General features: G+C 41.6%; 1 protein-coding gene across 2 annotated transcripts in view; it reads left to right on the forward strand.

Annotated features, from left to right (window-relative positions):
- The window catches only part of mapkapk5 (MAPK activated protein kinase 5), a 45,543-nt gene that overhangs the window by 15,173 nt on the left and 15,051 nt on the right, over positions 1-15,319 (forward strand). Inside the window, exons 1-6 of one of the 2 annotated variants that reach the window (XM_078421190.1) lie at positions 2,200-2,231; positions 4,421-4,523; positions 5,994-6,091; positions 6,273-6,381; positions 11,599-11,688; positions 14,048-14,143. In XM_078421190.1, the coding sequence (XP_078277316.1) occupies positions 4,488-4,523; positions 5,994-6,091; positions 6,273-6,381; positions 11,599-11,688; positions 14,048-14,143 (429 nt within the window). In that variant the 5' untranslated portion in view covers positions 2,200-2,231; positions 4,421-4,487. Of the gene's footprint in view, positions 1-2,155; positions 2,232-4,420; positions 4,524-5,993; positions 6,092-6,272; positions 6,382-11,598; positions 11,689-14,047; positions 14,144-15,319 lie in introns of those variants that run through there. The other variant, XM_078421189.1, reaches the window with a different exon arrangement.

A 15,319-nucleotide genomic window follows, 5' to 3' on the forward strand; every position in this document is an offset into this window, starting at 1 on the left:
CCACAGAAGGTAGTTGAGGCCAGTTCATTGGCTATATTTAAGAGGGAGTTAGATGTGGCCCTTGTGGCTAAAGGGATCAGGGGGTATGGAGAGAAGGCAGGTACAGGATACTGAGTTGGATGATCAGCCATGATCATATTGAATGGCGGTGCAGGCTCGAAGGGCCGAATGGCCTACTCCTGCGCCTATTTTCTATGTTTCTATAAGACTGCAATCAGCAGTAGCAATTGTTCGCTGGGTTCACGATTGGTCCTTTCCTTTGGTGCCTGAGTTCATCTTACTTGATGATCTTACATTAGCTTTCTGATGTGTAATCTTTCATGCTTATCTATTCAAACATGAAAGTCATCACCTTAACTAGCATATGAAGTTGAATGTTAATTGAATCTGCTTGCCCATCTGGAAAACGCATTGAGGTGTTTGATGAAGGTGAATATCTTTCACCTGTCATTGAATGAGTCTATTCACATTCATTTCACCAAATGGGGCGGCATGGTGGCGCAGTGGTAGAGTTGCTGCCTTACAGCGCAAGAGAGCCGGGTTCTATCCTGACTATGTCTGTGCTGAGTTTGTACATTCTCTCTGTGACCGTGTAGGTTTTCTCCAGGGGCTCCAGTTTCCTCCCACATTCCAAAGACGTACAAGTTTGTGGGTTAAGTAGCTTCAGTAAAAAAATTGTTCCTAGTGTGTAGGATGGTGCTAGTGTACGGGGATCGCTGGTCGGCACGGACTCGGTGGGCCGACAGGCCTGTTTCTGTGCCATATCTCTAAACTAAACGGAATACCAGGACAATATTGATAGAGAATAAACGCATGTATTTATAATCCCTGATAAAATGAAGATTTGACAATGTATATTCTGTGATGGATTCCTGGCACTGCTTGTTATGTTAAAAGTCAAAGTGGATTTAGTACTACATTTGCAAATTAGGTGCAACCACTTGTCAATAGAATCTTGTGTGAGAGATTTCCCCATCAAGATTTTGGGAGTAATAAGACAGGGAAAATTAAACTGGTTCAGTATGGCCAATTATTACTCACTCTGGCATGACTACAGATGAGCCATAAACTTCCAGGAAGACCAGGGCCTCATTCCTACTCATAAAATTAAGGACTTGGCAAATATAATTTGCAATCTGTCAAATATTCTCCTCTGCAATGCAGCGGAATTATAATAAAGGGAAGTGAAATGAAGAATTTCTATCTTATTCTTAGAAAACAGTTACAGGGAGAAGTGAAGAGGTTTGAGAGTCGTGCGCTTTGAGCACCGTTGTTTCACAAGGTGTTGCAGAAGGGGCAGAATGAAAATAATCTAGTGGTGGTAGTTTAGAAATTCTGTAGCGGAACTATTGGCAGCGTTGAATTAGCTTCCCCAAATAGGAGAATGACCAGATATACCATCCAACAGTTTTTGGGGAGATTTTTTTACAAAGATATAATCTTTAATTTTTCCCTTGCTGTTCCTGAAAACTTTAATTTGCACGGGCATCAGCTCATGCTCTTGTATTCAGTGGTAAACCATGTTCTGTACAATTTTGGTTTATTATTTTAAAAAATCAGCGCAGGTCTGGACTTCGGAACAGAAGTGAATGGCTTCTGTTGGAGATTTATTAATTTAGAAATGCAAGCAAATCAGAGCAAAATAATATTTTTTACCCACATGTCATAACCCACATGTGCCTTTTCTCATGGAGGCAGAGGAAACATTGGGGTGGGTTTTTTTTTAACTGGATTTTTACTATTTTTGGTTCAACATGACCTGCATTTAATCTTTTCTGCTCTAGGCCAATTAATATTATTTGTTGTGAACACTTTGGATAGGCAGTAACGTTCCAGAATTTATAATTTCTGTTAAAAAATGGAACTGCTAAGGTGGTAGTGCTGCTGCCTCATAATGCCAGAGATCCTGGAGCAAGTCTGACCCTGGGTGTGCCTGTGTGGAGTTTGCACCTTCTCCCTGTGACTGCGTGCCTTTACTCCCCAGTGCTCTGGTTTCCTCTTGCATCCTAAAAACGTGCAAGTTGGTCAGTAAATTGGCTGCTGTAAATTGACCCTAGTGTGTGGGTGAGGGGTAGAATCTGGTGAAGATACTTGTTGGAGGGAGGAGTTAACTAATCATCTGCCATTTATCTTTTATGGTTGATTTCATTTTTAGAGTTTGCATGAAAAAATCAACTGGAGAACGGTTTGCACTAAAAATTCTCCTTGACCGTCCAAAAGCAAGAAATGAGGTAAGTAAAAATATATGTGGTGTAACTTGCAGTTTGTGCTGAAGGATGCAGTTATTCACGAAACAAGTGTGCTGAGACAACAGTGATATGTAATCGGCTGCCTGTTACTCTAATGAGAAGCCATTTTAAGAAGGATTAAAATTATTCCCATTTCTATTTATTAGAGTTATTGCAGCAAGGCCTCCCAGTCCTTTGGTAGCGTTGGAACATTAAGAATGCTATAAGTTGGTATGCAACTCACGGTCTATTGTAGTTTATAAGCTACAGATTTGCTTTTAAATTAAAGACATTTTCAAGATGTTAGTTTTGTGCCAATAACTTTTAGACTGGCCATTGAAGAATGCCTTTTCGGAGAGACCCAATAAACTGCAGAGGCTCTAGTCTTGAGCAAAAAACTGCAGTTATTCAGATTTCTTACTATTGCAGGTACGTTTTGCAGAATTATTGATCATAAATAAATAAAAACAAGTTTAACTTAAATAAAACAAGCAGAATATAGATAATATATTCTGCTTGCTTTTAAAAAAAAGTTAATCTTGTTTTTATTTTTTTATGAACAAGAAGAATTGACCATAAATAAATAAAAACAAGTTAAACTTTTTTTTAAAAAACAAGCAGAATATAGGTAATATATTTTCCGCCACAGAATTCTCTGCCACAGAAGGCAGAGGAGGCCAATTCACTGGATGTTTTCAAGAGAGAGTTAGATTTAGCTCTTAGGGTTAAAGGAATCAAGGGATATGGGGAAAAAGCAGGAACAGGGTACTGATTTTAGATGATCAGCCATGATCATATTGAATGGCGGTGCTGGCTCAAAGGACCGACTGGCCTCCTCCTGCACCTATTTTTCTATGTTTTTATGGTCAGTTCTTTTTGATCATAAATACAAACAAATTCAACTTTTAATTTTTTTTTCAAAATTAAACTTGTTTTTATTTATTTATGGTCAATAGTTCTACAAAAAGTACCTGCAACCAGCATCCTGATAATACCCAAGATAGACACAAAATGCTGGAGTAACTCTGAGGGCCAGGCAGCATCTCTGGAGAAAAGGAATAGGTGACGTTCTGAAGGGTCTCAGGCTGATGAAGGGTCTCGACCCGAAACGTCACCTTTTCCTTTTCCCCTGAGAGACTGCCTGACGCGCTGAGTTACTCCAGTATTTTGTGTCTATCGTCAGTGTAAACTAGCATCTGCATTCCATTCTTGCACACTGATAATACCCAGCTGGGTTTTATATGAAGGGGAAACTGAACCTGAAGGTTAGCTCATGAATCACATCAGCAAAATCTTGCCTCGCCTGGCATTGTGAGATGTTAATTTAACAGTAATCCAGTCTCTTTATCCAGAAATGCTGAGTCTGCCTCCTGTGGGGGGGGGTTTCTCGCACTTATTCCTCTGGCAGGCTTGTAAAGTACATAATAATTAGCAGGAGCTTAGAACAGGCAGTCCTAAATATAGCATTGAGTGTTGATCTGAACAGTCCTAATTAAAGGAGTCTTGGAAGCCTATCCATTTTGTCAGCATACAACCCCTGCCAACCTTCCCTGTTAAAAAGAAGCGAGAGTCTTCAGTAGAGTGTAGATCATTCCTGCCGCAAGAAATTCCAATGCAATTTCCTGGTTCTGTTGTTCTGTTACTCGACATTATAGTAGAAGAGGAGGAATGAATCCTGATGACGTAAATAATGCAACAAATGCAATTAAATAACAAATGGGAATAAATTTAAATAAATTGAATTATTTGTGCATATTGAATCCATGTATTTTACAAGAATTCATTGAAGCGATAACAGAAGCACTACTGCATATTAAATAATTTGTAAAAAAAAAAGACGTAGTGGCAGAGGAATGGACACATGGAACTGCAGGTGCTGGTTTACAAAAAAAAAAGACAGTTCTGGAGTAATTCAGCAGTTAGGCAGCATCTGTGGGGAAATGGACAGACGATGTTTTCGGGTATAAATTACCAGAATGGATTCTATCCAAAGAAGGGTCCTGAACCGAAATGTCGCCTATCCATGTTCTCCAGAAATACTGCATGACTCGCTGAGTTACTCCAACATTGTGTCTTTATAGATTTCAAAAGAAAAGATCTTGGTTTTTGTTTGAAGAGTTATTGAAAAAGGTAGATGATGTTAATGTAGTCGCTGTTTAACAAGACATTTAAGATAACGTCTGCCTTCACAGACTAACGAGATCAGAGAATATAGAGTCAGAATGGATTGTTAACTGGTTTTCAGACACACAGTAGAGAATGGAAGTAAACATTGGATATTCGCAGTGGAAGAAGGTGAATATTGGTGTTCACAATTTATATTAATGACTTGGTGTTTGAAATCGAGAACATTTCTAAATTGATGAATGATGTCAAAATTGTGAATAGTGGATAGAAGCATTCAACTTTAGACTTTAGATGTACAGTGTGGAAGCAGTCCCTTCGGCCCACTGAGTTCATGCTGACCAGCGATCACCCTGCACGCTAGCACTGTCCTACTGACTAGCGACAATTAAGTCACAGTTTTACCGAAGCTAATTAACGTAAAAGCCTGTACATCTTTGGGGTGTGGGAGGAAACCAGAGCTCCTGTAAAAAAAGCCCATGCAGTCACAGGGAGATGGTACAAACTCTGTACCTGGATCTCTGCCGCTGTAAGGCAGCAACTCTACCACTGTGCCGCTCAAAAGCAACGCTAGAAATGGCGGGGATTGAATCCAGGACCTCACACATGCGAAGTGAGTGCTCTAACACTGAGCTACACCCCGAAGCACTTGTGAATAGGCTATATGTAGTAAGACTGCAACAAAGTATAAGACAAGATTAATAAACAAGCCTGAGTCATTAATGGTAAATGAGACTCAACTCAGATCAACATGAAATGACAATTTTAATAGTGAGAAAAGGCAGTTCGCTTAAGTTGCAGTTTTTGGGAGGGTGAAGAACAGTTCTTGAGCTGCAAAATATATCAATCGCAGAGTTACTCTGCAAGTTAACACGGTCATAAAGAAAACAAATGCAACTATGCTTTATTTCAAGAGGAAATGAAAAGTAAGGGAGTTACACTAGAACTGTGGTACAGCAGTTAGCACAGATAGCTCACCTCCAGAAATCCAGTTCAATCTTGTTTCTGGGTGCTGTCTGTGTGGGCGGCAGGTGTGTTCATCGTGTGACTGCATGAACCTCCCCTGACGATTCACTGGCCTCCCACATGCCAAGGATGTGCTGATTGGTAGATTTCATGGCCATTAGAGTAGGTAGATGGGGGGGGGGGAATGACGGGGATCTGAAAAGAAAAATGGTCAGTGCGGATGCAGTGAGTCAAAGGGCATGTTTCCATTCTATGCGACTCAGGCTGTTGGTGACTAACTGTGTCAGACCTTGGTTAGAATTCACTTGTAGCACTGCATATATTTATGATTGCTTGGCCTCTTCTTAAATGTGTCTATACATAAGTTTGAATGAAGTGGAAAACACAGTCAGTGCATAGCAAAGCTAGGCTAAGGTTTGATTCCCAGATGCTGATGAATCTCTAATTGTTACCAGCGTTTTCAGTTTTTTTTCCATATTCTTGACTTTGAAATGTAAAAGGGAATATTTAGCTTTGGCAATGTGGTTCAATATATCACTCGTTATAAATTCATAATAAAGCTGGCAGCAGTAAACAAAAGTTTTTTACCTTCCATGGAAAAGATTGTATTTTCTTGCTATGTGTGTTTAGAAATCTGTGATGCTAAATTTATAACGCAGGTTAATCCTTTTGCAGGTTCGACATCACCTTATGTGTGTGGGGCACAACAACATTGTTCAAATTATTGAAGTTTATGCTAACAGTGTTCAGTTTCCACACGAGTCCAGTCCAAGGTATGTTTCTATCAGTGACTCGTGAAGGCAAATGATCAGATCTTTAATTATTTGCAGGATGTTGGAGTTAACTCTTAAACAAAATGCACCCTATCATGAATTGGGATGCACATGAATTTTGCGTTTATATAATTTCACTTCCACTAAATTTAATCTTTTACCCTTTGGAAAAAATCTCCAGGGCTCGGCTGCTAATTGTAATGGAGATGATGGAAGGCGGAGAGCTGTTTCACCGAATCAGCCAACACAAGCACTTTACAGAGAAAATGGCTAGCCAGGTAACTAAACAGGTAAGGATACTTTCATGTTAGTGGGGATGATGAAAATAAAAAGTGCATTATTTGGCCATTGTGAGGAGTTTTGAATGGAAGTCCAGGTTATCCGGCATCATGTGGACCTTTAACTCCACAGTTTTATCTTTTTGAGTCTCTTTTTGCATCGTCGCACTTGTGCTTTGTATCGGGCACCCACTTGCCAGTCTTGATAAAATGCTCCTGAGTCAAACTAGCCTATCTCTCTAAGGGAATATCAGTGCCTCTCCAGTTCTGGTGCAATCGCTCTCTCTTGAACAGGTCCCAACTTCCTTAGAAGAGAGTCCAAATATCTGAAGCCCTTCCCCTTGCACCAGCTCCTAAGCCATGCATTTATCCATGCCATCTTCATGTTGCTTGCCTCGCGAGCTTGATACATGGAGTAGCCCTGAGATTACAACCCTCGGAGACCAGCTTTTCAACTTATTACAAGTCTTCCTAAATTATCTTTGCAGAACCTAATCTGTCTTCCTACCAGTGATGTCTGTCTTCCTGCCTCTACCTACCTACCTAAATCCTCTTTACAGGACCTAGTCTATCTTCCCACCTTCTTTGGCTGCTCACTGCGTCTGCTCTGAGAACATCCCTGACCCTGGCACCAGGGAGACAACACACCATCCTGGAGACTTGCTCATTGTGACAGAAATGCCTCCCTGTGCCTCTGACTATGGAGTCTCTGATCACTCGCCTAACCTTTGCTCTACCCTGCTTTACAGAAGAGCTGCAACTGATCACACTTTCTGCAACCGTAGTTACCATGGATATCTGATTGTCCCCGATTTCCCACATCTCACAGGAAATTAATATCACTGGCAATACTGCTTTACTTTGCTTTTTTTTAAATCTGGGAAAAAGGAAAATACTTACTTTGCCATATCTTGTTGCTGCTGGATGCCTTTGAAGCCCAGAGAGTTGTGAATTTGTGGAATTCTCTGCCTCAGAAGGCAGTGGAGGCCGATTCACTGGATGCATTCAAATGAGAGTTAGATAGAGCTCTTAGGGCTAGCGGAATCAAGGGATATGGGGAGAAGGCAGGAACGGGGTACAGGTTGTGGATGATCAGCCATAATCAGATTGAATGGCGGTGCTGGCTCGAAGGGCCAAATGGCCTCCTCCTGCACCTATTTTCTATGTATCTATATATCTAAATTTACCAGTGCCATGTTGCCAGTGACACTTACCAACTTCCACAGATTCAATGTAGAAAGCATCCCACTGGGAAACATCACAGCTTGGTTTGGCAACAGCTCAAAATGGCTGCTGCAAAATGGTAAATCTGCTCGAATCTACCTCAATTTAATTCAATTACATCAGTAAGACCTTCTGAGTGTTTTCAGCAAATTACAGCAGTATCTAATTTTATTTTTTCATTTTCAAAAGTAAATATATAATTTTGCAGCAAATATTGGATATCAACTCACAAATCAGTAATAGTGGAGACTGATGAAGAAATGAATAATCTGATTTAGATCTTGCACTATTATAAGCTTAACATGCTGTTCAGAAACATGGTGAACAAATTATCTTGATATCCTCAATATCTTTGCAAATCAAATTAATATTTCTTCCAATTATGGTTGAATAACAGTACAGTTTGCTTACATGAATTATTACTGCACACAATTCTTTTTATTATGTGATCTGCAAAAGGGCCATTTTGTAGATGATGAAGAACTATTTATAAACCTATATTGTTACAATCGACCTTCTATCTTTTTCACCCTCAATTAGAGCTGATACTTCTTGTTAGCTGCATTGGACTTTTAATAATAATAATAATATTCATTTATTGTCATTGCAACGAGTACAACGAAATTAAAAAATAGCCAATCCTGACGGTGCGTACAAACATATATGCAATAAATGCAAAAACAAATAAATACATAAATACAATTAAATACAATTATGTTAAGTACAAAGATTTTTTAGTGTTGCCTAGTGCAAAGGTAGTGTTCAGTTCTCGTATGGCCCTGGGGTAAAAACTGTTCTTAAGTCTGTTTGTTCGGGATTTTATCGACCTGAAACGTCGACCAGAGGGCAGATGAACAAACAGACGGTGGCCGGGGTGGGATGGATCTTTTATTATTTTGCCTGCTCTACTGAGGCAGCGTAGGCTGAACAGGTGCTCCAGGGAGGGCAGTGAGCAGCCGATGATTTTCTGGGCCGTCGTGATGACCCTCTGAAGGGCCTTCCTGTCCTTTTCTGAGCAGCTGGCATACCATGTGGTTATACAGTATGCCAGCACACTCTCGATGGAGCAGCGATAGAAGGACAACATGAGCTTCTCCTGCAGGTTGGTTTTCCTGAGGATCCTCAGGAAGTGGAGTCTCTGCTGTGCCTTCTTTACTGTGGTGATGGTGTTGGTAGACCAGGTGAGATCCTCTGCGATGTGCGTACCCAGGAACCTGAAAGCTGGTACCCTTTCCACACAGACCCCATTGATGTAGAGTGGGTCGTAATCTCCACTGGTTTTCCTAAAGTCAATTATAAGTTCCTTTGTTTTGGAGGAGTTCAGGACCAGATTGTTCACTGAACACCATGCTGCCAGCCTTTGGATTTCATCCCTATAGGCTGTCTCATCTCCTTCTGAGATGAGTCCAACCACAGTCGTGTCATCCGCGAACTTGATGATGGTGTTGGTGGGATGGGTGGGGGCGCAGTCGTGAGTGTAGAGGGAGTAAAGGATGGGGCTCAACACACAGCCCTGTGGTGAGCCGGTGCTCAGTGTAATGGTGGAGGAGAGGTGAGGGCCTATTTTGACTGTCTGGGGGCGGTTGGTCAGAAAGTCCTTGATCCATTTGCAGATGGTTTGGGAAAATCCAAGGTCGGAAAGTTTGGTGACCAGTCTGCTCGGGATGACCGTGTTAAAGGCAGAGCTGAAGTCGAGGAAGAGCATCCTCACATAGCTCCCCTGGTGTTCAAGGTGGGTCAGTGCAGTGTGAAGAGCAGTGTCGATGGCATCCCCTGTAGAACTATTTGCTCTGTAGGCAAACTGGTGTGGGTCGAAGGTGGGTGTGAGGCTGGCTTTGATGTGCTGCAGGACCAGTCTCTCGAAGCACTTTGTGATGACCGGTGTGAGTGCTACCGGACGGTAGTCGTTAAGACTGCTGATGACAGACTTTTTCGGCAGTGGGATGATTATGGCGGACTTCAGGCAGGGAGGGATGGTGGATTTTAAAAGGGACAGGTTGAAGATTTTTGTGAAGACCTCAGATAATTGGTCTGCACATTCCCTCAGCACTCTGCCCGTCACACCATCGGGGCCTGCAGCTTTCCTGGGATTCACTGCTCTGAGCACGCGCTTAACATCATACTCCTGCACAGTGAAGGTGTTGCTGTCAGGTGCTGGAGAGGGTGTAATGTCTGCCACTGTAGCTTTCACCTCGAAACGAGCAAAGAAACAGTTAAGTTCCTCAGCCAGCGAGGCGTCGCCGTCGGCAGTCGTGCGGTTGCTGGTCTTGTAGTTGGTGATGTGCTGGATGCCTTGCCATACCCGCCGTGGGTCATTGTTGGAGAAGTGGTCTTCAATCTTCCTCTTGTAGGACGCTTTGGCATCCTTGATGCCTCTCTTCAGGTTGGTTCTAGCAGCACTGTATAGAGCTCTATCACTAGACCTGAAGGCGGTGTTACGGTCCTTGAGGAGAGACCTGACATCCTTTGTCATCCAGGGTTTTTGATTTGGGTACAACCGGATGCGTTTGTCGACGGTGACATTGTCAACACAGTTTTCGATGTAGCAAAGTACAGTTGATGTGTACTCCTCCAAGTCCTGATCCTCAAAAATATCCCAGTTGGTCCTTTCGAAGCAATCCTGCAGCTGCGAGGAAGCTCCTTCAGGCCATGTCTTAACAGTCTTTATGGTGACTGGAGCTTTCCTCCTGAGTGGGGTGTATGCTGGGGTTAGGAATATGGACAGGTGATCTGACTGCCCCAGGTGTGGTAGTGGTGCTGACCTGAACCCCTTCTTAATATTTGAGTAAACCTTGTCTAGTGTGTTTTTCCCCCTGGTAGCACATCTTATGTGTTGTTCAAGTTTCGGGAGAACTGACTTTAGGTCTGCATGGTTGAAGTCCCCGGCTATGATGTGGGCTGCTTCTGGATATGTGCTCTGTTGTGAGTTTATTGCACCGAGCAGGTAGCCTAAAGCTGTGCTAGCGTTAGCATTCGGTGGGATGTAGACTGCTGTTACTATAACCCCTGTAAATTCGCGAGGAAGGTAAAAAGGCCTGCATTTAACTGTTAGGGACTCCAGATCAGGAGAACAGTGGCTATCTATGATTTGGATAGTGATTGGCAATTCCAGCATCATTGGGATATATTTGATACCTGCACCTATTGGCATTCATTTTAACACGATTGTGAAGAGAATAATAGCACTTATATATTATATAAGAAAATAACTGCAGATGCTGGTACAAATCGATTTATTCACAAAATGCTGGAGTAACTCAGCAGGTCAGGCAGCATCTCGGGAGAGAAGGAATGGGTGACTTTTCGGGTTGAGACCCTTCTTCAGACTGATGTCGGGGGTGGGACAAAGGAAGGATATAGGTGGAGACAGGAAGATAGAGGGAGATCTGGGAAGGAGAAGGGGAAGGGAGGGACAGAGGAACTATCTAAAGTTGGAGAAGTCGATGTTCATACCACTGGGCTGCTTATATATTGTAATTCTTTTGGATGGTTTTACCTTTTTTGATATGAGCTGTGTTTGAGTGGAAAGACTTTTTATGTGGTTTCACAAAAATATACCCCCTGCGCAATTGCTTATATTGTTAATCGCTGTGCTTTTAATTTTTTTAGTCCTTTTAATAATTTTGGTTTCTTGGTTTAGTTTAGTTTAGTGATAAAGCGCGGAAACAGGCCCTTCGGCCCACCGAGTCTGCAACAACCTGCGATCCCCGCGCATTAACACTATCCTACACACACACTAGGGACAATTTACACATACATCAAGCCAATTAATCTACATAACTGAAAGTCTTTGGAGTCTGGGAGGAAACCGAAGATCTCGGACAAAACCCATGCTGTCACGGGGAAAATGTACAAACTCCGTACAGACAGCACCCGTAGTCGGGATCGAATCAGAGTCTCCGGTGCTGCAAGCATTGTTAGGTAGCAACTTTACTGCTGCACCACCGCGGCCGTCTACGGTGATTTAAATATTTACCAATATCTGTCTTTACTGTGTTTGTGCAGATTGGTTTGGCTATACAGCACTGTCACTCCTTGAACATTGCCCATAGGGACCTCAAACCTGAAAACCTCCTCTTTAAGGATAACTCTCTGGTGAGTATCTGAATCAGGCACCAATCATGTAAGTAATAATCCAGTATACTTGCTGAATGGTGACCTCTTTATTAATTTTAGTTTAAATAATGTTGATTTATTAATTAGGAAGTCCTAGTGCAGTGTGACGTGATGCAATTTTAATAAGGGCGTTATGTCATTGGAAAATTATGGTTTAATTTATTACTCGTTTAGTATATGTGTATTTGTTCAGAATAAATCATTGAAAGGTAATGGAATTCTTTGGAAGATCTGAACGTTCCCATATCTTTCCTGGCTTGTAGCAGTGTTAATCGTATACCAAAGATAGACACAAAGTGCTGGAGTAACTCAGCGGGACAGGCAGCATCTCTGGAGAGAAGGAATGGGTGACGTTTTGGGTCCGGACCCGGAATACCACCTCTGGCTTTGTTCATATTAAATTTTAACGAACCAAGTAACTTTGGGGTCCAATTTAATCTACGATTCCAGTCCCATGGTCTCTCCATCACCAAAGCCCTTTGCACTTACATCTGTAATGCAGCCATAACTTGCACCACATCCCATTCAGCCAGTGGTCTGTTCCAGCGATGCGGATTATTTTCGGTATCACTCCAAATTTTTCAAGTCGTACAATCTTCTAGGAGTTCTCTGTGCTTTCAATTTGGCTTTCCAGTGCAAATCTGTCATTCATCTCTTATCGTGTGTCCTTATATCTTTAGATATCCGGGCCTTAAGTTTAAGAATGACCGTTCTTAACTATTTTCACCTTTTAAAAAAAATAATATGCTGTTTGATATTTCCCCTTTGACCACGCCTTTGGTCACTTGCCCCAAAATCTAATTGCGGCTCAATGTTAATTGATAATGGTTCAATAAAATGTCTTGGGACATTTAAATATGTTGAAGACGCTATATAAAAAACAAATTACTGTTGAAAGATGCGCACAATCTTGTCTTTCTCTGTGGTCGTTATGCATTTAAAAAAATTTCCCCGCACCTTATTTTCGCTTTCTTCCTTTTTTTTCTCTTGCCCTTTTTTTTTTAGTGGGAGGTACAAGATCTGGTCAGAATGGGATGTGGCCAGGTCAGAGGCTGATGAATCAGGGGTACATTTGGGTTTGTGGTTGGAGAGTGGGTAGAAGGATCAGGCCTGGAAGCTCCATTTACAGGTGAGGGGCACAGCCTCACCTACATTGCAGACCCATCCTTGAGAAGACCAGAAGGCAAGTACAGGTAAGTTCATGGGGGAAATTAAACCTCAAACAGGCACAGCACACAAGCATGACGGAAACATGATGATGTCCTGACCTTCTTGTAAGCATGAGAAGTGCATGTCTTTGTATTTTATAAAATATTATAGCTTGGTAATCATGCACTCTCTCAAAAAAATTTAATTCCGATGTTTTTAAATTTATCGGTACCAGCATAATAAACCTTGGTCGGAAGCTTGCTAAATGAAACTACTAAGAGGGTTGGAAAGGAGTAAAGGGAGACATCAGGGAAGAAAAAGGCTACTGAAGACTTTGCTAATGTTAGCTGTTCTTTATTGGTGCTTTGAGTGAGTTGTTCGTAGTTAGATTAGCATTCCCCCCAACTCCCCCAAAGGTGAAGTTATTTTCCTTGGCCGTCTCTTCATTTAAGTGGAATGGTTATCTTGTAATATTAATCTTTTATGTGCAGAAGACTAGAGGATTTCCCTTCAGTTCCTGTCTAGGGAAATTGACATCCATAAATCATATTTTCCTGTTAATTCACAGGCTCTTGTGACTTTTAAGTTGCTGTGTGAAATATAGGAATCATACTTGTATGGGTATGATAAACCAGAAAGCAAGTTTGGCTTTTCTGAGTAGTGGTCTTTACCTTTGAAGGCAAATATAAAAAGTAGCTTCATTAATAGTAGATTTTTAAAAAAATGGTTAAGACATTGACTGCTGGAATGGTATACAGAGAAAATATTTTCAATTGGACAGGAGTACACATTTATTATTGTGTACTATTTGGATGATGAAGCTATTGGTAATTATCTTTTTTATAAAAGTTGCTTCTGCACAAAACATAATGGCTTGGAAATAGCAAATATAATTGAGGACACTGAAGTGGAAGTCTTGGCTAAACTGCAAGAAAACTGTTGAGACACTTTATTCTGACCAGGTGAGTAATAGGGGCAGATGCAATGTAGAGCAAGGTAAAGTGGTGCTTTTGAGAGTGAGAGAGCATGGTATTACAGTAAATAGTGTTGGACTGAGCCTGAAATGAGCAAGCAGACACTGGAGGATGAATGACCGTGTGTTGATTTAAACCTCCAATGTCTTGTCAAATGAAGCATGCGAATTTTTTTTAAATTCCTGGTTTTGATATTTAAACCTTTCATCTTACAGGATGCACCAGTTAAACTCTGCGATTTTGGATTTGCCAAAATCGATCATGGGGATCTGATGACACCACAGTTCACTCCGTATTATGTAGCACCGCAGGTAAGTGTGTGTGTGTGTGTGCACTGCTCTTCATAGGCAGTCCCTCCAGATGAAGGGTGATTTGCCTTCAGCTCCTCTGTTTGTGAAGGTTCAGGAGCGGCTAATGAGGCCAACGTGAGAACCGCTGATTTTTCTACATTAGGGCCTGCACGTGGGTGGTGTGGTGTGCTCCTTCCACTTCTCACACAGGGACTCTCGAAGCGTGGGCCCGAGGTTCTTAATACTGATCCGAATGCTCCTCCATTTTGAGCCAGAGGTTCCCTGGAGTCAACAAAGCTTTGAGTAGATCCTTGAAACTTTTTCTGCATCCACCTGCTAATTTCTTTGCATGCCAGTCTGTGGAATTGATTGCCTGTTTTGGAAGTCTGGTGACGGCCATGCATATGACGTGGCCTGCCCAATAAAGAACGCTAAATGTAAGTAGTGCTTCAATAACCAGGATGTTGGCCTGGAAGAGTTTTCCACATGGTGGAATAATAGAAAGTTATGGATAAAGTTTGTAGGTCTGAGGCTCTTTCTAATGACTCTGGGCACTTGATACTTTAAAGTTAGACATTTGGAACATTAGCAATACATGGAGTCTTTTTGTTTGTGTTTATCTTGGTCACCCATCTTGGAGTTGGGGAACTGGTGTGAACAAGTATTTCTCTGTTTTTATTTGCAATAGGGGGCAACACAACATACAAGTACTTTACAATTGACATCCATTAGAGGGATTCTCTACACATTGCTAAGCTGAGACCACAAAAATTGATGGCTGCTAATTTCTTTATTTTGGGAAAAGGTTGGGTTTGGGGAAAGAAGCCTTGGTTATTTGTCTGCCTGCTGTGACATCTAAAACCCTCCTGCTTTTAAATGTGAGGACACAGTGTTGCAGCACTTATGTGCTCTGCACAAACATCCAGCCACTGCAGTTCCTTGTGCCTGCCTTTCAATGTTATTTGTTCTAGAATTCCACCATCCCCATTCTAGAATTGACCAACTACAGTGGATGCAGATGTGAAATCCTTATTTGAGACCTTGCTTACATCCTCCAGCTTCATGCACAGACTGCTCTTCATGTTTCCATGGCTAACTTCTTTATATTAAGATGCTGACAAAATGTTTTGGGAATTTTCTTAATCTTGGATTAAGCTGATGTTATTTTGTACCCCTCTCCTAATTAATTTTTAACGT

The sequence above is a fragment of the Rhinoraja longicauda genome, chromosome 25 (assembly GCF_053455715.1).
Source record: "Rhinoraja longicauda isolate Sanriku21f chromosome 25, sRhiLon1.1, whole genome shotgun sequence".
Classification (NCBI taxonomy): domain Eukaryota; kingdom Metazoa; phylum Chordata; class Chondrichthyes; order Rajiformes; family Arhynchobatidae; genus Rhinoraja; species Rhinoraja longicauda.